Here is a 24,610-nt window from a genome sequence, read left to right on the forward strand (position 1 = left end):
GGCAAATAATATGCCAATTCTGATTATTTTAATTTGTATCTTTATAACAAGAAAAGGCAAAGGCGGGAGGTCACATCTAATTTGACAGCAGAGTTACCTTAGTCTAAATTAAGCATGTAGCATTTGTGCCAAGGAGAGCTGGGGGTCGTGTGAGTGATCCATGCACGATAGGGAGTCCTACCAGCCTGCTTTATGTGCCGTGGAGAAAATGACCGATACATAAATGGACTTGTAGAAGCACAGCTGATGGCATGAGCACATCACTAACTTCCTCACCAGCACTAGTGGTGCTGCTTTCTCCATTAGTCTAACAGTGAAGTAAAGCTTATTTCTTAATGTCGTCCTGCTTTAAACAGGGTAAGGCTGCCATTCACTGCCATTTGCCTTCATGTGACAGTAGCACTGCAACTGAAATTAGCTGCTGAGTCATTTTCAAAATGTGATGATTCTTTGACTTGCAAAAGGTTCTGCTTATTTTTGTGGGTTTTTTTTTTGTTTTCAAACAGGTTGGTGGTAAAAATGGTTAATCTCTTGCCATTATCAAAAATTACAAAGGGCATCTTTACTTTTGTTGTTTGATTTTTCTTTTATGGTGGTTCCGTGTTTTCCATCATTGGTTTTACAATACTTTAGATTGTTATTCTGCCTTCAAAAAGTATTACCTGATGAATGCAACAAAATCTACAAATTTTTAATCTTCTAAAGCAAAAGTTGTGATGTATAGCATTTAAAAAAAAATATGTATTTAACTAGTTTGCATGTGACCTTTTCATCTCATTGCATCTGAATTTAGTATAACATGACAAATTATTGAGATTCAATAATTAAAATTGAATCCAGGTAACCTTATAAAATGGTTGTTCAAATTGAACCAGTTTTTGGAGTTTAAACAACAATAGAACACCAAATGTGAAATTTTGTTTGACGCTCAAAATACATCCAATAACACCCATGATGAAGTATAACACCAATGACTTTATACTGAATATCAGTTTGATTTATTTTTCCCATTCATCAGATAAAATATTTTATTTCAGTCTGGTAATTTAAATGACTTTATAAACTTGGCAAAACAAATGTGAAATGGCAATGAAAGGCCCACACAAATTAAGAAAACTGCTCATGTTGATACAACAAATACAGTGCCTTGCAGAAGTACTGAACTCCCCTTAAAATGATCAGATTTGCCTGAATTACAAATGATACATGCATATTATTCTTGTCAGCATTTTTATTACAAACCAAAGTCTTTCATAATACATTTTCAAAGTCAAAATCAATTGTTGGGAAATTCTTTAAAGAAACTCAAAGTGAAAAATGCCGCTTGTAAAAATTTTCAGTGTAGTTTTTGCTATAGTCACCTTTGGTTGCAATAACAGCTCTAAGTATTTTGTGCCCCATAGCTACCACCTTTTTATATATATGTTCAGGAATGATTTTGTCCATTCTTCATGGCAGCTCCAGATCCTTCACATAGGTTGGATGTCACTTGTTGACTGCAGTTTCCAAAGAGTCACAGGTTTTCAGGGATTTAGACCTGTGCTTTGACCTGGTCCGTTTACGATATTCACCTTGTGCTTAGGATCATTCTTCTGCTAGAAGACAGATTTGCAGATTGAAGCAGGTTTTCTTGTAAAATCTTCCTGTATTTTATCCATCTCTTCTCTTTGATTTTGACAAAATGCCCAGATCCTGAAAATAAAAATAATGCCCTTAGTGTAATGGTGCCACCACCATACTTTACTGTAGGGATGGTGTTAATTGAGGCATGGGTCGTATTACGTTTGCATCACACACGGTGCTTTGAATTTTGGCCAAAAATTCTCATCAGACCACAAAACCTTGACCAGTTATGTTAGCTGGGTCACTGTCATCATTGCAATGTGCCCATGTGCAATAATCACATAACCAGACATGCTATGTTAAGTAAGGCAAATCAAACATGCCATGCTACAAATGTTTTTGTTGCTTGATGAAAAAAAACTTGCATGTTCTTATTTTCCATGATTAATCTACAAGAGGAGTCTGTCTGATAGTTACTCTGATTTAAGGGTTTTTGGATACATAGAGTTTGTTGCCAATGAGTGACGTGGGCTGTACCTGCACAGTGAACCACCAATCACAGTTAGGGCTGGATGACATGCGATCTTAATATTGACATCACATGTTATGCACGTGCAATTCTCGCATTGCAAGGACAGCGATAGGAGTGTTGTGATCAGGTTTTTCCATACCCTCATACCGTCAGGATATTATAATGCCGTTTATTCTCAAAGACAGTATTTTGCAATACAGTTTAAGTATTTTGAAGTTTCGGTGAAAAGATTTGTTGAGTATGGGAGGGGTTTTGCTTTTGCTAAAACCATTTTTACTCTGTCCTGAGAAACAACTTATCAAGCTTTGCAGTTTTTTTAATGATTGTTCCTTTAGAAGTGTATCTGTATGTTCAAAAATCAGCTTAAAGTTTATTGCCGCTGCTTTTGCATGAGCTTGGCATGCTTTCTCCAAGGAAGTCATAATCATTTTTATCCTTGCTGTTTATATCACTCATGGATGGGTTCATGAGAAATTTGTTTTGAACTCCATTTTAGATATGTAAAAATCGCATTATATAAAACACATCACAATATCTGTAGTTTTCCAAAATTATGCAGCCCTGCTGTCATATTTTCTGGCAAACTCTGGTTAGCTCTTCTTGAGTAATTTCTTTCTGGCCACCATCCCATAAGAGCCAGCAGTCCGCACTGCTCCAGTATGCTCTTGACATGGTTGACTAGTGCACCTTTACTCCTCTCTCAGCCACTGAACTCTGTAGCTCCTTCACAGTGATAGTTGGCCTCATGTTGGCTTTGCTCACCAGTCTCCTTTTTTGCGTCATTGCTGGGTTTTAAGGGAGTGCAGGTTTGGTCTAACTTCCACTTTCTCAGTATTGTATAACAGTATTACACTGTGTACTGGGAGGACCAACCTCTTGGATATTTTTTGTACCCTATTCTAAGTATATGCAATTTGGTTAGTTTTTATCTAGCTTTATTATAATTCTCTTTAGTTGGGGTGTAACAGTACACAAAAATCAGTTTGGTACGTACCTCGGGTTTGAAGTCATGGTTCGGTACGTTTTTGGTATAGTGGGGGTAAAAGGAAAAAACAAAAATTGCTGGTTTTTTCTTTATTAAACAGTGACTTAAAGTCTCTGTCAATACTGCTGCAACCTACTAGTAATAAAGTAAATCTCTCAGGTAAATACAAGTAAAATGAATATCCATTAAGGTGCACATTTAGGAAATTAACTGTGCTGGATCCTGAACCTGAACTGTACCTCATTAGCAGCTTTGAGCTTCATATTAAAACTGTGCAAAATATTGTCTCAACATACAAAGCATAACAAAATAAAAATCCATTATGGTGCAGCACTACAGAAAATACCTGTGCTGTACTTGTATTGACATTAACAACTTCCAGCTTCAGAGTAGGGTGTTCGCATGGATGCGCTGTGGTGCGGCTTCGTCCGCCCCTCTTCGAATGTTGCTCGGGGGAATCACAAAAACACACAAAGGTTCCGCATTTGCTGCATTTGTTCAGTACATATGCGTATGGAACCAAAAGACTTGTTCGTTACACTCCTGCTCTTTAGTCTTCATTTTCATTCTAGAAGGTGAGATGTCATACCCATGAGAAACTCCCATAAAATATGCATCTTCCAAGATGGTGTCAATATCTTCTTGATCTAGCCATCATTAGTCACACTAAAGTCAATATATTATGCCATTGCTTTTTTTGCACAAAAAACATTTACAAGAGCATAACATCATATAACATCAATGATACAATTAAACTGATGATACAATGATACAAGGAAACACTTCTCTACAGCTTTTTGTACTTTCAAAATGGCTGTTTTTAAAATCAGCAATACCAATAACATGAAAATAATGGACAAATGTTAATTTGAAATTTATAATCTTAATTTTGTTCTGTTTACATATTTGATGCACCTTGTACCTATATGAAGTCTATGGGGAAAAAAGTGAAATATCTTTTTAAGTCTCTGAAGCAGCATACACTATTCAGGGAACAAATACATGGCTTTTTCAAGAACTTGGCAATTAGAAATAAATTTAGGGGGAAAAAAATGGTAATCAATTTAGTGCCAAACCCTTATATATAATTGGGCAAAAATTTGGCTTATAAAATTGAGATAGGGGCATATTTGCAAGTTGCACTCTTATGTCCGAATATGCCCCCCATATAGAGGCTGACCACATCGTCGCATATCATGTGAAACACCTGGAGTGAGCGAGGAATTGGTCTGTGTATGCATGTGTGTGTGAGCGAGACCACTGGAACTCGGTCCAATTCAGTTCCTCGGAGGTACTACTGAGGGGGCACTTACAGTGATAAACTTGGTCATTGCTTGACCACAAGTACTGGCACTAACGTGAAAGTTATGTTGAGGTGCAGAAATACAGATGGTAGATAGAATTATTTTTGTTCCTCAGTAAGGTTGAATTGTCTCCAATTAGTGCTGGTGGTGAAACGTGCCTGCGCTTATTAGCAGGGTAACTTAAGATCACTTTTTTATTCTGTCAAATGAAAGATCGATCTGCTGGCCAGATTTATTTATGAATTATAAACATGACACGGGTCGTATAGGTAAAATCAGGGTTCTGAAGTCTTGCGCTTTGACCGTGAGACATGCATTTCAACCAGTTCACACGCTCTCACATGCCACACCTTGTGTTTCTCATGCTGAGAATTAAGGGATAGTGCCTGCCAAGGTTTCCTGTTATAATATAGAATTAATGGGCTTACTGAGTGAAGTTCTCAACCGAGTTCATAGTTGTCCCTACTGAGTTAGTTAGTCACCTACCAGCCAATTGGAAAATAGCATTTGTTACATGTGATCCAGCTGCAAGTATGTTATCACATGGATGTACACACATGCGGAGTGCAGACAAGGTGGAAGTGGCAGAGCAAGATCCGATGAATCTTGTAGGCCGGGCTCTGAAGTGTCATGCACTAACCCTGAGACACACTGCGCCTCTAACAGATGTAATCTTGCTCAAACTTTTGATGAAACTTGAGCCCTGTTAAAATATAAATAAAAGGCTGTGTCCCGTTATGATCGCGATTGATCCCCCCTGTTACTACCCAATAACTAACAAAAGAACTTGTTCAAATATGAGATTAGTGCTGTAATGTTTAATATATTTTTGTTGTTGTTGAAACTGATTTAAATACATATTTGTATTGAAAAAGTATTGCTCAGGAACCTGTATTGAAATCACGGTATTCTGGTACTGGTATCGGAAAATTTTGAACGATTCCCAGCCCTACACGTTTGTCACCACATCTTGAAAAAGACCCTGACATTTATGTCTTTAAGCCAAATTCCGTTTTTCCTGTTAATGTGTTCCGTCCTTTTTTCATCATGACAGTGCCCATGCTGGAAAATGTGTGTCTCTTGTCAAAAAACTTTTGGCTAAGTGATTCATTTTCAACAGTGAAAACCTTGCTGGGCCAGCAGTGCTTCTTTCTTCAGACTGCTCCTTGCACTTGTTTGGTGATAGTTGTGGGGTTACACTTCTCATTTACATTACAGGAAGCACAACAAGCCTCATGTCCTTGCCTGCTTGGAACATAATGTGCTCAAGCAGTAGCCTTTGAAGTCAGCTTTGCACTCCTTTTCTCATGATGGAGCAGTTCCCATTCTCCTGGGCTCCTGTCAAAGTCTGAGAAACATGACAGTCATTGCAGCCCTGTTTCCGTAATTGTTTTGTGGAGGTTTGAGGGTTCCCCAGTCCTGTTAATTCTGGAATAGATCGACACCCCTGTGTAACTGATCCCATGGCTTTTCTTATGTAAGAGTCGAGTTTCTATTCCCTGTGTCCGCTTTCTTAAAACGGCTGTGTGCGTTTGCATCATCTGGGCATGAAGTATGTGTCTGGTCTGTTTGTGATCTTTGCATTGAATATTCTTTGCTACATTGTGACTTAAAATTGCTAGATTTATAATATTGATAGCTCCCCCATAATTTGCATAAAGCATTGTTTTGGATCTGGTTTTAAATTAAATTGCTTTTGATGAATTCTTTATGCTGCGTGGGACGCCAGACCGCCCCGACCTGGTGGCCGTGTGCCGCTGCTCATCCTCTCTGACCCCCAGCCTCCTGCTTTTAACACTTCCTAACTGCAGGCCTGAACTTTGGTCTGTTCATGGCTCAGGTGGATGGGCCAGTTGTATCCACCCGGCTGGGTTCTGTCTTTCCTGGGTCTTCTGTGAGGAAGGTGACCTCATACATGCCGCCTGCATACATTTGCCCTGTCTGCCCTGGGCTCAGTCGTTTGCTGTTCTTCTGTAGTGAATTACAATGTGAAGCACCACATTTCCAAATTGCTGCTTGGTGTGAATTTGCAGGTCTGCTGCAAAATGTCGCTCAGCCTGAGTGCGTCCTGTATGGCTGTGTTGAATTGCAGTGCCTTGCGGCCACGTGCTTGGCTGTGGCATGCTCGGCCAGCGGGTTCCCTCCGTCCACGTGACTGGCTGTGCTCACGGCCCTCTGGCTCACCGGAGACGGCAGGCGTCAGTCACTCGCACTTCGTACAGCAAAAGAGAAAGGGTGGTGCTGCTAGGGAAGCTTCTGAAGTGCCCTGTTGCCAAGGGAACGGCCACGCAGCATAGTCGGAAGGCGCTGTGCCTGCTGCTCCTGAGGTTCACATATCAGCTGTGTTTGTTCTCTGGGAGCTGCACCAGATATGCAAAACATGAATGACGTGCAACATTTTAAATTTTATATTATATTTTTTTGCGTCTGTTAGTTGACCCCCCCATCCCCCCCCCCCCCCCCCCTTCAAGCCACGTTGGGCATGATTACATCTACTTAACACGTGTCACATGGCTACAGCCCTGGGCTCGACAGATCGATGGCTGCCGTAGCCACTTTTAGAGCCAATAAGCTTTTAATGGGTCACAAGATTCCTCATGAAGACCAATTGCTCTGACTAGTGGCCACCCGGCCCGTTAGTCTTTGCCAGCAATCTCTTGAAGCATCTTGGATGGGATGGGCCTGAACTTTGTACTATTTCGATTTTATGCGGCTACCATTTGTCTGCAGATGTGCCTTTATTGCCTAAAGCCGACACTGTTCAGAGAGCTCAGAATGGCCCAGTGTGCTTTAATTGGGGAAATAGTCACTCAAGGCATGCGCTACATCAAAATAAAATTAGCTTGCACACCACCAGCTGTTTGCTGGAAGTGTGCCTTTCTCACAGGGTGTGTCTGGAGCTTGCTGCCAGTGGCAGGTGCTCTTCAGGAAGTTGAGTGTATGTCGGGCTCCCCTGTCTCTCTAACTTCTATATGGTGTGATTCTCGCCATTTGACGTCGTTTGGCTTCCCCTGGAGGCAGCTTTGCACGCTGGGCCTCAGCTTCACTAACCTTGCTGTCATCTTTGGTCTTGTTCTCTGCTGCTGGAGGGTGTGTCACTTTCTGATTGGCTGTGCTCAGATGGCTCAAAAGGTTCTCCTGCCCCTGGGCCAACCGCAGAGAATCGTTTCCCGGGCACAGCAGTATATGCCATGTCCGTCTTCGGTTTGTCTGGCTGCTTTGGGTCCAGTTGTCCTACATTCTTGTTAAACCCTGAACTTCGGTGTGACGGTCGCTGGGCCAGGAGCTGCTGCTGGGGACCAGGCTTTAGGCCCTTCCCATGATGCTGAGTGTTAAGTGTTACCCTTTGGGGGCCTGTGAGTGGAGGCCCGAGGTCTTAAGTTTCACAGACGTTGGGCTCATGAAGCAAATGCTCATTCTTCCCATAATGTCATGGGTTGGGTTTCTTTTGCTCATGTTGCTTCAGGGATGTTTTTAGATCTGTTTTCATGCGGAGTAATACAATACTGCTGTCTGCATGGGAGAAAAGAATAGATGAAGAAAAGCAGCATTTGAACAGCGTCCCTGAAACCGGCGGTCTCGGCTCCATGTTAATGTTTGTGTGGTTTCATGTGGATCACTTCGGTGTGCGTGTGAATAGCAGTGTGAGTCGCAATGCCGTCTACGCCCTGCTCTCAGCGGCCTTCTATAGTTTGGAATTGTCGTCTTCCTGTTTCTTGTAGCTGTCTACTCACCTGACACCTTCAGCTGCTCCTTGGATACCCGCTGTCCGTAATGGGCTTTTATTAAGTGTATAGTACCATCATCGCACTCAGCAGGTTTTATACCGTTCACAAGCATATGTTTTATTCAATTTAGTGCTGATGTGTTTTCACAGTGGCTGGTGTCCTTAGGTGATTTTGTGGTTAACTGCTGTTTCCATGGTGACCTGCAGAGCTGCAGCTGGGTAAACTGCGATCTGTACGCAGCGTTCACCTTTTCCCAAGCCCCAATGATTCTTTAGTGATTCTCTCGCTCTTGGGTAGCGAGGGTGTGGAGGGTCTGTGCCTCCTGGGCCTGTCCTGCGAATTAAAGATGATGTTCAGCAAAGCGCAATGCTTCAGGGGCAAGAGGAAGATGAACGTTTTGGTAAAACCCCCACCCCAGTGGCTGATCAGCCGAGTTGACCACCCCCAATGAGCCATAGCATAGTCATATAGCGGTGGAATCTGAACATGTGGAGCTGTGTCATGTTATGAAGATGTTAAATGACTCCTTTGCTGTGTAGTCTGCTCTTTCACACATGAGATGGCATTAGGAAGCTGTCAGGGCCGCTGGCTGAGAACTGCAGGGTGTCTGCCTGGCCGCCACGGCACCCGGCAGAAACGGCCCATTGATTGCTTTTCACATGTTTGGGTGCTCATTTACATTCTTCGGGTCATTGTGCTTGTCTTGTTAGAACAGACTCTTTAGCAGAATATGGTCTACAGTCGTATTGTTTTGTACATATACTAACATGTCAGGAAGGCTTGAATGGCCTGAATTTCTTTTAAGCTCCTTTTTGGAAAAGAACAAACTTGAGGTTTGAGCACATGAGGTAGGACCCATTCTTCTCCCTTGTCATAGTTATACACGCCACCTTGCAGAAGAACAGTGTCTCCTCATTGTTGCCCTTGGTCAGGAGGGTCTTGGCTGTACCCTGTGTGTCGCCTCCTCGCTGGGGAGCCTGATTCTGTCCTTGGCAGATAACAGGGTGATGCCTTAAAATCACCTTAGGAGCTGCAATGGAAGGAGCTCTTTGTTCTGTGTGACTTTGTGTTTGCTCTAGAGGGTTTGCTGGGATACCCAGGTTTTCTGGTTTCTTTTTTAAACTTTTCCCCTGTTTATTTGGGGGAAAAATTAAACTATTGTTATACTTTACCGTTCGGGTTTATGATGTCGTGATACAAATGTGTGTCTTCTCCTGACGTTGTTTACTTTAGAGTAGTGAATGAGGGCTTTAGTTTTCTGAAAAGCTTCCATAATTTCGGTTTACAATGTTGACTTTACTGTTGCTAAAAATGGCAGTGGTTCGGCATTCTGTGAATTGTTCTTAAATTAGTACTTTTCCTGTCAGTGAACCTGTGTTTATTTTAAACCTACATCAAATATATTTTAAAGATCCCACCTGTTGTCTATGTATTCTTAGCGCTGTCAGCTGCTCTATCTTGGCTTCTTGTCTCACACCTGCTGTAGCCCCCCCCAGCAACCAGGATGCTCCCTGTATTGTTATTGGTGGCTGGTGTCCGATTGGGTTGAGAGCTCTTTCTCGTTGTCTTTAACTGTTGTCCTCTAGGCCCCAGGAAAATGTGCTGAAAGAAAAGATGTTGAAATGACAAACCTGTCACCCCATCTAATCCATACTCCTCGTACAGCCCCATCTTTACTGGATGGATTAACTGGAAATGTGAAAGCCAATAATGTTTTTACCTGGTTGTGACACTCCTTGTGAAACAAATTACACCTATTAAAAAACACTATGAAAAGAACCACAAACGTTATTTTACAATATTCAGAAATTTTTCTTGCGCCACACAGCTTGATTATCCCTGACCTGTACAATGTTCCTGAGAAATATTCACTGAATATGTTTAGATGGCAAATTGGCAAGATAGTGGCTGCAGGCTCCCTTTGCTGCCCCCTATTGCTGCTGTTTCCGTCCTCTGCTGCCCAATCAAATTAAAGTTTATTTATCAAATGCACAACAGTACAGCAATGAAATGAGTTGGACTTAAACATTATCCAGGAGACCAATTACTCAGGTTCCTCAGTTTATCCTGGTCTTCTGCATGTTTTCCCCTCTTCCTGCAGTATCGTCTCCATCCCACAGAAGGTAAAAGTGGGACACTGAAGCCCAGATGATCGATCATACTTTGGTCATCTGTCTTAACTGATCAATGACTCAACAGTATGTGTATATAAAAGCAAATACAATTGGGAAAAAAAACTATGGATAAATTAAAATAAAGAGTAAGAACAGATGGGCACATGGAGGATGGCGTCCATACTTGCCGGCACCATCTTGATATTTTGGGGAAATAATGGCAATGAATTAAAATGATTACATTTCGGACAAAACCTGAAGAAGTAGATGTTCAACTCTGAAAACACTGTTAACTGTGATCAGTTCCAGAGACACTCCCACGTAACTTAAATCGGTAGTTTGAAAACTTTTTGGTTTCCCGATAAATTTCGCCAGCACTGGAGAGAGTTGTTAAGAATCACATCCAACATGCTTACTCATTTTAGACGACATCCGAGTGCATGTGCGACCAGAGCAAGGCAGAAACAGCCTTTGTAACTGGGCAAATACATCAACAGTAACAAATGTAACCAACATGATTACAATAACCTATGTTTAATATCTTAAAATATTTTTGTTTAATCTTGTGACATTTCAAAATCACCACCTCAAAGAATCGTGATGTGTAACTGAATTGAACATGAAATACCTCATGATTTGGTTTTCTAGGCTTCTGGACGTACTTGTATCTGGTTATGGTGTTACACAGTGGAAGATGATTTTTTTAAAGTGCATGTTGTGGGTGTCTCACCTCCATGTTGAACAATGGCTTGTTTGTGAGTGGCAGGTCATCTCCCTGATCGGGTTGTAGCATGAAGTAAGTGGCTGTGACCTGGGTGTCGTGGGTCACCGCTCGGTATGTCATTCTGTAATGGCTCTGCTCTTACAAGCGATTCATGTTTCCTTCGTCACCAAGGAGGTGCCATGAACCACGTGATCAGGTGAAGCCAGAGTGGCCTGGCTTGCGTGTAGACATGCTAGCTTGTATAAGGGTGTATGGCACGCTTGCGCCCAGTCACTGCGTTTGCGTAAAGGGAGATAATTGTGTCGTCTTACTGGGTTGCTTAGTGACAGTATGCTGACAACGCTCCAGTAATGTGTTTATGATCTGAAGCACAGCAGCATGGGACCAGCGGCAGAGAAGCACAGAGTAACCAGCGTATGCTTTGTTTCTTTAATGTTTAATGGTTTGTCGCCTTCGGCATGGTGGCCACTAAACGCCTCACCCTGGTCTCCTCGCAGGGCTCCAGAGATCATCCTGGGGTTGCCGTTCTGTGAGGCCATCGACATGTGGTCACTGGGCTGTGTCATCGCAGAGCTCTTCCTTGGCTGGCCGCTCTACCCAGGCGCGCTGGAGTATGACCAGGTACACTGCCCCCCCCCCCCCCCCCCCCCCGCTGCCATCCTCCTTTCTGCTCCAGCCCCATCCTGCAGCTGCGGAGCTGTGGGGAGCCCCTTCCTCCCTGGGAAGACACCAAAGTATTTTGGGGTTTCGCCCAGCTTGGTGTCGCTTTCAGCGTCAGGTGCCCTTCACACACATTTTGCTTTGCAGGCATGTTTAAGATGTCACTGCTGCGTCTTCAGCCTGGGAGGCACACGGGCACTGCTCCCCCCCCCCCCCCCCATGATGTGACAGCTGCACATCTCGCTGGGCACCCAATGGAGGTGCACCATATATCAAAAAATCAAGATATCTGTATTCAATATTCAAAGTTGGTAACATAACTACAAAAATAATGGAAAAGATCACATTGGACAGTCAGTCAATTTCCATGGTGGATGGAAGGATTTTGTTGGCTCTTCTGAGAAGTAGAATTGCCACATTCAATCTGAAAAAATATGGGACTGATGGAAAATTAAGGTCTCAAGCTACCGTCCCGTGATATGTTTTTAATTCATTAATAATCGTGGCCCACAGATCAATCTTTATTTTTCCACTGAATTTAAAAAAAATGACGTAACATCATTCCACTAATCTGTGCTTGCAAACTCCCAGCCCCCGCTCAGCCAGAGGTGCCTCAGAGGTTTTCCGGTTATCGGTATTGACGATATTAAACTAAAATGTAATAGTTGTTGGTACCTTTCACACCCAATTATCTCCAATGGCAGCAGGAGGCCTGCAGCCCTGCCTTTATCCGCTAGATCACAGTGCTCCGTTCGCTTTGGCAGTATTGGACTGGCTGCTCTTTGTAGATATATGCTTATTGTTTGTGTGCGTATGTGTGTGTGTGAGTGGACTGTCTCCTGGATCGTTCGTAGGTATACAAACAAAATTGGACCATTATTATATTGGTTCCTTTCTTTGAAACTTTTACTATGCTGCCTCTTTAAATCTCTCTGCGGGGCCCCAGAGCTGATATGTCGGGGGTCACCCAGCAGCTCTGTTGGCTGGCTGCTCCTGTTCCCTCTTCCAGCTCTGGGTCCAGTTCCGCTCCACACAGCAGAATGTATTTATAGCATCAGGGGGCTCACATCCCCACAGCCCCATCAGCAGCCTCTCGTCGCATGGGTCCGAAGCCGGGCCTCTGCTCGTCTCTGCTACTCGCTGTAGCTTGACCTGGCAGCACAGCATGTGGGTGTGGCCTGGTCCATTTTCGCTGGATGAGGTGCTGTGTGCCCGTGATTGCTGCTGCTGTCTGCGTGTTTGTGTGCTGCGGGTGGGGCCTCAACTTGATGGCACAGCATGCGATAGGAATCCTGGGAGTCCCGGAAACGGTGAGGCCACAGAGTAGGGCGGGGCACTGAGATTGCTCGCCGCCTCAACATGCCGAAGTGCTTACCGCCGGTGCCCTTCCCTGTGTGGCAGGCCAGCGCTAATGGAAGCCTCCCTCCTTGCACCCCAGCGTCACAAACGTCAGCACTGCAGGCCCCCTCCATGCTGCCCCCCCTGCATGCCACTGCAGCATCACATTGCAATACTTCACCACATTTCAACCCTCCTTTGATGCTAATTGATTGTGCAAAATATTGTTCATGTTTTAAGTTATTTTCTTCGAAAATGATGATGAACTACTTGACTACAGCATTTGTTTTGGCATCTGCATTCTGGCGTTCTTTCCCAGGAGTCTGTGCGTGACGTGTTCTGCTCTCCGACTCCAAGCCGAGCAGCATCAGGGAATCTGCTGTGTGAACTAAGCCTTTATTTACTGGGCAGTATTTAAACACCTGTACACTTCCACAGATCCGTTACATCTCTCAGACGCAAGGCCAGCCGGCTGATCACCTGCTGAACGTGGGCACGAAAACGAGCCGCTTCTTCTGCAGGGAGTCGGACTCCCCGTACGCTTCGTGGAGACTTAAGGTGAGCGCAGTGTGCTTGTGCTCACCGGGGATGCCGCCCCTGCACTGATGGGGCCCCTGCACTGATGGGGCCCCTGCACTGATGGGGCCCCTGCACTGATGGGGCCCCTGCACTGATGGGGCCCCTGCACTGATGGCGCTGCCTCCCTCCTAATCTCCATTCCCTCTCTGCAGACGACTGAGGAGCACGAGACTGAGACGGGCATGAAGTCAAAGGAAGCGAGGAAGTACATCTTCAGCTGTTTGGATGATGTGGCGCATGTAAGTGGCATGAGCACCGGGTCTGGGCTCAGGACCCACCTTTGGCCCAGTCTGTGGTCATGCTGAAGTTGGGGGCTTCTCACTTTATCTGCTCAAATAGGGAAACGCAGCAAATAAAAAAAAACAAACAGATTAAGTCTTGATTAGTCATACCAGGAAGACATTAAAGAAACAGCAGGCTTTGTTCATGTGACCCAAGGCAGGTCCTGCACACCTAAGAAGGTGCATTCAGTTGTGGGCCTGTGTGTTTGCTCTTGTATGCAAATCACTGGTTTGAATTGACAGCATGAACATGGAGCCATTCTCCATGGACTCATGGCTTCCTATTCCCCAGGTGAACTTGGTGATGAATTTGGACGGAGGTGACTTGTTGGCAGAGAAGGCTGACAGGAGAGAGTTTGTCGGCCTCCTGAAGAAGATGCTGTTGATAGATGCAGAGAAGAGGATCGTTCCCGCTGAGGCCCTGTGCCACCCCTTCGTCACCATGCAGCACCTGCTGGACTTCCCCCACAGCAACCAGTAAGGGGGGGGGGGGGGCGGCATGCACACAGCCTGTGGTGTGTCTCTGTCAGGCCTCAGACTTTTTGGAAGCACGTTTGTTAAAAGCTGTGTGATAAGCTGCTCTTATGAGGAATGTGACCTGACCTGCTCCTAAAGTGCTCACTCTGCTCTCTGACAGCAGTATAGCAGCCTCGCATTGCTCAGGATAACATAGGTGTGTGGCTCATACAGCACTCACTATTCAGCAGACACTGACGTTATTCCTTTGCTCCCTTCACATAGTGTCAAATCATGCTTTCACATTATGGACACATGCTGTTGTCGTTCCAACACCTACGATGTCATCAACCGCAATAAGGCTCCGTTCATGAGGCCTGTGGGCTCCAGCAGCACGACCAACCTGACCGTGGCCTTTAACAAGATGGCTGCGGTCCATACACAGGTGAGCCATCGCAGCAGCGCTCTCTCTGATGATGCCCGTGGCTGACCATGTGCTTGCTGGCCTCTGAATACCAGCCTCTTCCCATGCAGTGTGAGCAAGCGTTGAGCCTGGTAGTCAGGCCGGGAGGGTACGCCATGAGCTCCAGAAGGTAGCGACTCTGCTGGTATAACGTGTTTTTGTGCCCAGCATTTGGTCGCTTCTCTCCAGATCACGTGGCACCACTAATGCCTTGTGGTAACATGCCACATCTTGGAGACCCTACTCTGTGGTTGCTGGAGGAGGCGTTCTCCCTCAATTCACACAAGGACATTTTCTCTAGGGCCTTTCAGTCCTTCTGAGAACTTTTATTCAGTACATTATTGGTTTTCAAAGAAATTCACTTGAATTCGGAACTGCAGAGAATAAGAAAAAATTACACTAGATAGGAAAGCTTTTCTCTGCTGTGAATTTTTCAGCACATTGAATCTGGCTTTCATTCAGGTTTAGCTTGTGGATTTTATGAAACGGCTACCGCTGCAGGAGTATCTCATGCAAAAAGAATGCTGTCGGTGTTACACCGCTGTAGCAAAACCATATCTCTTCAGACTTAGAATTTATGAAAGCTAATTAGATTAGCACTATTAAGACAGCAACTGTTTAAAAGGTGGGCAGCATGTGGCTTAGCAGGCTAAGCCTCTGTGCCGGTGATCAGAAGGTTGCCGGTTTGAGCCCAGCCATGGCAGGATAGTCATGTTTGTGGGCCCTTGATCAAGGCCCTTAACCCCCAGCTCCAAGGGCGCTACTGCAGGTGGCTGCCCTTCGCTGCCTGGCTCGCTCTCACCTACATAAGTGTCTGTGTGTCATGGAGAGCAAAATGGGAGGCGGAAAAAGAATTTTCCCCTCAATAGATCAATAAAAATGTATTATTATTAATAATAATAATAATGATAATAATAAAACGCACAGTAGACTTATTTCCCAGAACAAAGATGCTTGAGCAAATGATCCATTATGTTTATGTACCATCAGCTATAAGTTAATGCCCATTATCTCATAATTATTTATTTCATGATTAATGTGCAGGTGAACTTTAAGAAACAGCATCTTGTTGTTTTCAGCATTGGCTCCCTAGAATTGTTACAGACTTTACAATATTGCCACCTACGGGGTTGTTGCTGTAATTGCAGCTTTTTTTTCTTTTTTTTCCATCCTTCACCCAGGCCCTTCCCCTCTCAATTCCTGTTAACTTTCATGCTTGCAGTTTTAAGACTGACATTGTTTTTGTCTAACATTTCTGTATATCTCTTCTTCACCTGATTTTTCTGTGCAGGCTTTAGCACCATCTGCTCCCAGTGTGATGCATCCTGGGATACCGCTGCAGACAGGAAGTGCTCAATTTGGCTGTAATGATTCCTTCCAGCAAACGCTGATCCTCTGTCCCCCAGCCATTCAAGGTATTTGTCAGTATTTGTATTCCTTCTTTATAATATTTATTTTTATATAATTGTAAATTTCAACAAACTCTTATCTTAACATTTGTGTTTTCCCGTCATTTAACTTAAAATTAATTATTGTGGTGATTGATTGGAGGGTTTAATAACGTGCTTCTCAGCAGGGGTTGCCTACAGAGCTGCCCTACCCTTCCCTTAACCATCAAGCACTCGTCTGTCCCACAGGAATCCCCCCAAACCCAAACAAGCCAACAGGATACCCGGTACGGATGGAGAACGCCCTGCCGCTGGTCAGTCAGGCCCCCGCAATACAGCCGCTGCCCATCCAGCCGGGAGTCCTTGCACAGGTGTGACATGAGGGGCTGTCTGTGTCTGTCTGTGTGTGTGTGTGTGGTCATGCATATATGTTATTGTGGGGATCAGTTGTACCCACAATGTGATTAAAAACCTGTTATTTTGACATTGTTGTGGCCATTTTGGTCCTCACAAGGGCAAACTCAGTTTTATAAAAATCTGTGACTGCAATCAAAAAATTAAAATAGCCAAAAGTCTTGTATTTTGTTTGGTTGTCATAGTTGGGATTTGGATTTTGCCCATAGAAATGAATGGATGGTCCACACAAAGTTGTGAATACAAACGTGTGTGTGTGTGTGTGTGTGTGTGTGTGTGTGTGTGTGTGTGTGTGTGTGTGTGTGAGTGTGAGTGAGTAAGTTACTGCCTGGATTTTTAGCCCCTGGGTGGGATGTGTTACGCCTCTGTGTTGAATTTTGTTGTTTTCAAAGAAGTCTTTCTACTGCACTCGCCTGCATAATGGTATCTCTCCTGTGCAGCAGACATGGTCTAACCGGGCCCAGCAGATCTTGGTCCCAGCCTGGCAGCAGGTGGCACCGGTGGCTCCCCCCTCCACAACACTGGCGTCTGACACTGTGGCTGGCCCACAGAGACTGGGGGATTGGGGGTGAGCGGCAGGCCTGAGGCTTTAACACTTACAGGACAGCAGCCTCTCTCTCTGCTGACGCCTCCTGTTGCTGTGTGTTTTCAGGAAAGTGAGGCCCCATGGCAGCCATTACAGCTCCATGATGGCCCAGCCTCTTCTGACCAACCAAATGAGCATGACAGCCCACCAGCCAATCAGCATAGGCATCGCACATGTGGTGTGGCCGCAGCCCACCGCCACCGCCGGCAAGAGGAGCAAGCCCTGCCAAAACAGGTGAGCGGAAAGGTGCTCTGGCGCTGTGCCGTGTAAAGAAACGGGATGCATACAGCGTTGAGCAGGAATCCCGGGACCGGTCACAACTGAGATGGGCAGCAGAGGAGCCATCGCCTCATCCCACTAAGATGTTTCAGAAAGTACTGCTGGGGCTCCTGTCTCTGCATAAAGCCTCTTCCAAGTGCTCCCATGTTCATCCGTACTAGCTGTAACTGGACTGGTTCCTATCGGGAGTCAGTGCCTGCTGGGTAAATCGTGTTTACGGTCAGCGGTCCTGCTCATCTGTCCACCTGTTGCTTCACACTACTGTTCTCTGGCCGTATTTGGTTGTTTTTTTTTTGTGGCTCTGATTTAGATGTTTTCCATCTGCAGGGTGAACACTTTCATACACAACACCAATGCCCAAAACTCAGCGTGCCAGTCCCCAAAGATAGCGGACCCAGTGAAGAGCGTGCAGGACGGCCGGCCTGGCGTGGGGCAGGAAGCGGAGCCCGAGCCGCCCCCAGAGGTGGGCAGGGAGGCCGAGGGGCATGAAGCATCCCAACAGCAGCAGCAGCAACAGCAGCAGCAGCGTCAGGCCATCGTCATCGCAGACTCACCCAGCCCCGTGCTCAGCGTCATCACCATCAGCAGTGACACTGATGAGGACGCTGACACCACTCAGAGGCACTCGCTGGGGGAGTGAGTACCCACCGGGAACCATTGGCACTCTATGCGGGAAGGTGTGGGGCAGGACCCCCTACTCGGGGTTACTTACTTCCTGGGGAGCTGTAACCTTCTGCACCCCAGGAGCCGTATCCCTCTAATCCCTAGTGTCTGCACCTTTCCAGCCTTGCATGAAAGGTTAGAGGTCCTTGCAGAGAGAGAGAGAGACGCATTCCTGGCCTGTGACTTTACAGCTGTCCAGCCATTTAAAATGCTGGGTTTGTTTTAGTCTCTGCTTGATGCTGTTGGTTGAAATACTGCTGTAATCTGTCAGGAAGCCTTCCCTGCCTGCTCTGGCTGTGGAATCATGGTCTGAGGTCTCTGTTTGATCTTCGCTACTTAGTCGTCATCTTGGCACACGGTTGACGGCCTGGCTATTGTCTCTTGAACATACTCCTGGTTGCTGCATCCTTGCAGGTGTAAGGGCAGCCCAGACTGTGAGGCGTGTCAGAGTACCCTGAACATGGAGCGTGTCTGTTCCCTGAGCAGCCCGGATAGCACGCTGAGCACCAGCTCGTCCGCATCGGTGCAGTCCAGCCCGTCTCCGTGCAAAAGGCCTAACAGGTAGAGTGCTCAGGCGGGTCCCTCTGCATGCTCATTCGCAGCTGCCGTGTTCTCTGAGTGCGATCCCTCTGCCCTTGTAGCATGTCTGACGACGAGCAGGAGAGTGGCTGCGACACGGTGGACGGCTCCCCGGCCTCCGATTCGTCGGGTCGGAGTGACAGCCCCTTCATGGAGCAACGCTACATCGAGAGCAACCAGAACCGGTCGGGTCGCGAGGCCCGCGTGTCGCCCGAGGTGGAGGCCAGCAAGCCCGGCGTTCGCACTATGGTGGTGCCGCCCATGCGGGTGCAAAACGGCAACAGCATGGCTGACGAGCAGATGGCCAACACAGGTAACGAGCTCTGATTCCCTGGCCGCCCTCGTAGGCTGTACCTGCCAGCCACTGTCCAGCAGTGGCTATGGCTGTATTTCACCGTCACCCCCCAGCGAAGTGCCCGCCTGCTGTATTCAGCCGTTACTCCCTGTTATTCTTTACGCTTAGCTTGTTAGGAACCCACAGCTCTGCTGCTGTTACCAGGTTACCAGACGGCTAGCTTGGGGCATGCCATCAACCTTTACCGCCCCTACAGACAACATGTAAAAACAGATCCTTCCCAGAGCAATAGGGCACGTGCCCCGGGGCAGGCGGTGGGTGTGGGGTACCAGTCAGGAGGAATCACTGGTGCTGATGTCTGCTTTGCAGGTCACATGGCTTGGGCAGGGGATAACACGTCCCTTATAGGTCACAGCGCTTGTCACAGGTGACTATGGGTGCTGTACCAGTCAGCCTCTTTCTGTGCATTCAGCTCACAGTTCTGCGTGCACATCCCTTCACTGTCTCTCTCGTCCATCTCGGTTTTATTGGGACACATTCTCCAATTCATTCTGGTGTGTGTTTGTGCACACAGTCAAATATATACATCAAGGTCTGTGATATGTATATATCTTTCTGTGCTGTACTATTCAAAGTGCATGTTATAAAACTATATAATGCCTCAGTGCTTTTCATAAGCATTCGGAAATGTTTGAGCGGTCCTGATGACCTCACGAAGACCTTACGCTACTGGCATTTTAGGAATGTCTATGGCAAGCGCCTCTGGCTTTATGTGGAGTTTGCAGCATGCACTCGATGTACCTCGACGTTCCCGTCGCTCTCTGTATTACCCAGCTGAACCTGTAGGGGGCGCCAGTTAGAATATAGACAGCTGAGTTTTGACTGAAGACCCCCATCTAAAGCTGATATTCCCAGATATCATATTTCATTGAAAGAAGCCCCTTACTGTGCCCCCCCCCCCCCAATTCCAGAAATAAAGCTGTACATAAAAGCCCTACACAGGCTATTTTCAGGCCTCAGCTGTTAACTATCAAAGAGTATGTGTCAGACTCTCTCCTTCCAGGAGACATGCAGCTGGGGTTAAATTGGCTGCCCGTCTGATGCTCTTTAGAAGGTCGCTCCCAAGTCAGTTGTGTTTGTATTTCATGTTGAAGCTGCAGCTGACAGGACTCAAAGTGGCCCACCCCCTGATAGCTCCAGCACAGCCCGTGCCCGCATTTGGCACTGAGAGCTTCAGGACTGGGTTGGCCACTTTGGGCCCCTCTGGAGAGCCCTTGCGCTGACTCGGCCCGCTGTCTCCCGCAGTCTTAGACACCTCGTGCCAGTCCAGGGGGCGCTGTGGCCTTGGCCGGCTGAACCTCCACTCCACCCCGCTCCTCAACCGGCAGCAGAAGATGACCTGCGCATTCCAGCAACAGCAGCAGCAGGCTCTCGGCTTTGGGCAGGTCAGCAGGGGGCTCGCTGTGCCGCACCACGGGAGTGACGAGTTCTGATCTGAGGGCCTCAGCTGAATGTTTCCTCCTTCCCCACCAGGTCCAACACTTCGGCTCCTGCCACCAGGAGTGGAACGGAAACTACAGCCACCGCCGGCAGCAGGCCTACGTGCCCCCCTCGGTGCCCGGGCACACCTTCACCCTGCCCCACGGCAGCCCCAACCACACTACAGCGCACCCGCACCTGGGGGGCCCCCAGCCCGCGCTGCTGTCCTACCCCCCCGCAGCGCCCCTGGTCACTGCCGCGCCAGTGACCCACATCCTTGCATCACCCTGCACCACGCGGCCCGTCCTGCAGCCGCCTTACAGCATTTCCCACCCGGGTGCCATCCTGCACCAAGTGACTGTGGGCATCAACCCACGCCTGCTACCCTCCCCCACCATCCATCAGAGTCAGTTCAAGCCTCTCTTCCCCCCCCACTCCTACATCGCCTCTCCCGCTTACGCTGGCTTCCCCCTCAGCCCCCCCAAACTCAGCCAGTACCCCTACATCTGAGCTCTGGGCCGGTCCCCAAGCAGGCCGGCCCGGCCCCGTCCCTGAGCAGCCTGCGCCTGCGGAGGCAGGGGCTACCGGAGAGCAACGTGGTTTTCATCTCCAAAGCCATGGCACAACAGAAAAACAACCTATTTTTTGAATCATGTAGACTTGGGTGCAATTGAAACTTTGAGCTTTAAAGAGTTAATGAAAAAGAATAAATCAAACTCACTTTTAATGTGTTTTGCACATTTGATATACCTTCCCATTGGATCTTCTATGGTTACTCTAAAACAGCTGAATATCGGGGGTATCCCACTATTTTTCTATAATGCCTTCTACCTTGTGCAAGACACATCTGCTCCATTTGTAAAGCCATCCCCGTCTCGAGTCTGAGGGCGACGGGCGCACATGCCTCTCCAGGCCGTGCGGCAGTCTCACTCTGCGTGTTATTTCAGTGTCTTCAGTGTGTTCGGTGTCTCAGAGGTTTTCACTTATCAGAAAAGGTTCCTCACGCTGCATGTCTTTTGCATGGGCAGAAAATGTAAGGAAAGATGCCTAGACGTTGCTCTTATTGTTCGTGTCCTGAGACGCTGCATTGTAACTCGTTCCCACACATAGTGCCTTAAATATTTGAGGTTGTTAATGTTACTACTTATATTAATGTACTGGACTGCAGCACTTGAAATTCAAAGCTGTCAATGCGGTCTGTGTGTGTGTGTGCGTGTGTGCGTGCGCGCGTGTGTGTGTGTGTACACGGGGCACATGCACATATCTGCATGGATGTGACGGATAGCATTGATCAGCGGTCATTTTTGGGTTCAGCAGATATTTCAGAAATTGCGAGTTTTGGAAGATGGCATGCTTTGCTGAGGCAAATGTTTGCTGTATTTTTTTTGCCCCCCCCCCCCCCCCCCCCATCAAATGAACTAGTGTACAAAGAGCAAGACGTTAAATATTGCTTAATATTTGATAATCAATTTCTATTTAGTATACTCTTACTAACAGTATTTATACTGTTTAATGAAACTGCAATACAATCTGAATACTTGTTGATTTTGTTTTTTGTATTTTCCTTGTGTTTGGATTTCTTTGAACATTTAGAGTTGTGGTGGGCATGGCTTTGGGTAGATTAAGACAAATGCAAATAGCTCTTCACGGTTTGGATTTATCTTAGCTTGAGTAAACCATGCAGTATTTGGTATGTGATTTTATATATATATAATTGTCATATATATATAAAATGTAGATCTAGATTTAGTGCTGAAGCTTGAAAAGGTGTGAGTTGTGTGCAATTTCCTCATTTATGCATGTGACAGAATTTTCCTTATTTTCTCCTTTATTACACCATTTAAGGCTTGTTGGTGTCGACTGCTTATTTTATACATTCCGTCAGGGAGAATATATATGCTGTGTGCCCCCCTCCCCGTTGTCTGTTTGCTGGTATGTGCATAAAGTTTTTGTCTTTACTTTTAAATGAAGTTGCTTTTGCAGCACCAAAGACTGTAATTGATTTTCCTAAGCAAGGTAGCTACTCTTTGCATAGACCTCAAGTACGCTGTTTTTCTGGAAATGGGGTAAACTTACAAAAAAGGTATTGAAAAAATGGTTGAGGCTATGTTTAGCTTTTGGGCGAGTAATAAGTTGTATCCTTTATCTTGAATGTATCATAGATAAGCTGCTATATAATGATTGCCACTTCAGATAGCTGTGAAATTAGGTGATTAACTTAGTTCAATCTTAGCATTCTTATTTTTGTATGTCTAATTACCTGAAATAGAAGTGGGTTTTTGATTTTAATTTTTTTGCTTTCATGTTTGGAGTGTCATTGTAACTACTGTATTGCAGATTATGGAAGTTAGTTGCATTTTTTCTGGGGTGTTTTTTGCATCAGTATTTTATCTTCATTAACCTTTTGGGCTCATCACTGCATATAAATGGTCGTATTGATGTAACTTAATTTTTTGTATGTTTTCTTATTGGCATTTTGTAGACAAGCAAAGCTATAGCTTGCAGGATTGACTTAACTTTTCAATGTGGCAGTTAAGTACTAACAAGGATTAACTCCAAGACGTATGGTTTCCCTGGCATAGAGCAGTAAATGAAATGCCAAGGCATTCAGTAATGTCTTCATGTAATAACACACCACTAAGCACTTGTTTGACTGTCAATAAGCTAAAACTAGATGAAAATCATATGCCTTTTTCCTGTTTAGTGACATTGCAGTGTTCAGCTGAAAACGTTTGTCAATTACATGAAATTTGTGCTATCAGTTCAATCCTTATGAAAGTGATTTTAAACCCATTTTTATCAAAGACATGAATTACTGTACGTTTTCTACCAATTGTTTTTACCTGTTCAATGTAATATTTAATCAGACTGGGATGTTTCAGGGTTCCTCTCCTGGTCTCAGTGTAACTTGGCTGAACCATATAAGAAGCTGGTCTGATTGGTCTGTCTGAAGCCCTCTTTACCCCTTGCTAGTCCTTTCATATCAGAGTGGGCTCAGTGACTCGCTGACCACTCCGTTGACGACAGTGTGAGCAGCACTGTATTTGTGCCTTGAGAATCCAGTGGTTTAGAGCACTGACCACCACCACCTGCCCCCCCCCCCCCCCCACCCCCAAACCTGCTTTTCAACCGCTCGCTAGATAGGGGACAGGGGGAATGTGGGGAGGAGTGTAAAGAATGGTGAAATTCTGTCGCAGAACCAACAGCGAACGACGCAGCGCTCCAAAAGTTGCAGTTTGACCAAAAAAAGAAATTGTCATGCTGTCGTCATTCCTGGGATCTAAATTCTGCTTTTGCAAGCTGTTGAGCAGAACAGCATTATCTGGGAATGACGACGGGCGCTGAGGACATATAAGCTCCTTGGCTGATTTCAGGAACTGTTGCCTGTCTACAAAGCGTCAGCATGTTGCACAATGGCCACCGCTGAGAAGGAACTTTAGCTGTCTGACATCTAATGCTCCTTTTGGAAATCCGACTGTGGCAGAATGGAAGCTGGAATCTTTTAATGTGTTTCATCAGGCTGTTTTGATGAGTGTTCTTAGAGTTCTCCATAGTCGTCAGTGTAATCATTGAGTTGAATAACATGAGCACATTCAAATTGTTAATGTGAAAACTCTGGCTATTATTTTTTTCATAAAGAAAAAGTTACCAAGGAAATTATAAAATGGCTTTCTACTTAGTCAGGAAATGTGTTCGCAGTGCTTAACACTCAGAGCACGCTTGTGTTGTCTCCGGAAAGCTTTACTTCTACACTGTGAATGTACACATACTGTTCCAGGAGATTATTCGCGGTTTACAGCCATGAGGAAAGTCCAGCTCCGATCTGAGTAGCTTTCAAAGGAGAACTGCCTTTACTGAATAACCTTTAATGCTCCAAGGGGCTGCGACTGATCAAACTGGGTGACAGACCCCAAAAGGAGTGCGAATGAGTACAGACGAGAACCGGGTATGGAGGCTCGCTGGTGGTTTTTGCATCCAATTTAAAAATGTTCTTTTCAATGAAAATGGCAAGTTATACGCATTGAGAACAATTAATTAAAAAATGCATGATCTTGACAAATCACATGCTGCGAATTTGCTGTCTGATATGCATGTGTGACTTAAGCTGTATTTTGATGTTATCTACCAGCAAATATGGCTGCACAAAATGCCCACGGTAACCAAAACTACAGAGAAATGCAATTGAGTAGGATTTGATTT

The 24,610-nt window shown here is 45.7% G+C and overlaps 1 protein-coding gene across 3 annotated transcripts in view; it reads left to right on the forward strand.

The window, feature by feature from the left end:
• hipk3a (homeodomain interacting protein kinase 3a) overlaps positions 1–21,137 on the forward strand; it is a 43,076-nt gene extending 21,939 nt beyond the window's left edge. For 2 of the 3 annotated variants that reach the window (XM_023816912.2, XM_023816929.2), the window contains exons 3-16: positions 11,448–11,571; positions 13,387–13,506; positions 13,680–13,766; positions 14,101–14,285; positions 14,550–14,709; positions 16,019–16,142; positions 16,365–16,486; positions 16,970–17,097; positions 17,182–17,349; positions 17,722–18,030; positions 18,472–18,618; positions 18,699–18,949; positions 20,237–20,376; positions 20,465–21,137. In XM_023816912.2, coding sequence (XP_023672680.1) covers positions 11,448–11,571; positions 13,387–13,506; positions 13,680–13,766; positions 14,101–14,285; positions 14,550–14,709; positions 16,019–16,142; positions 16,365–16,486; positions 16,970–17,097; positions 17,182–17,349; positions 17,722–18,030; positions 18,472–18,618; positions 18,699–18,949; positions 20,237–20,376; positions 20,465–20,920 — 2,521 coding nt within the window. In that variant the 3' untranslated portion in view covers positions 20,921–21,137. The remainder of the gene's footprint in view (positions 1–11,447; positions 11,572–13,386; positions 13,507–13,679; positions 13,767–14,100; positions 14,286–14,549; positions 14,710–16,018; positions 16,143–16,364; positions 16,487–16,969; positions 17,098–17,181; positions 17,350–17,721; positions 18,031–18,471; positions 18,619–18,698; positions 18,950–20,236; positions 20,377–20,464) is intronic. The other variant, XM_023816921.2, reaches the window with a different exon arrangement.
• The last annotated feature ends 3,473 nt before the right edge of the window (positions 21,138–24,610 follow it).

The sequence above is a fragment of the Paramormyrops kingsleyae genome, chromosome 11 (assembly GCF_048594095.1).
Source record: "Paramormyrops kingsleyae isolate MSU_618 chromosome 11, PKINGS_0.4, whole genome shotgun sequence".
Taxonomy (NCBI): Eukaryota; Metazoa; Chordata; class Actinopteri; order Osteoglossiformes; family Mormyridae; genus Paramormyrops; species Paramormyrops kingsleyae.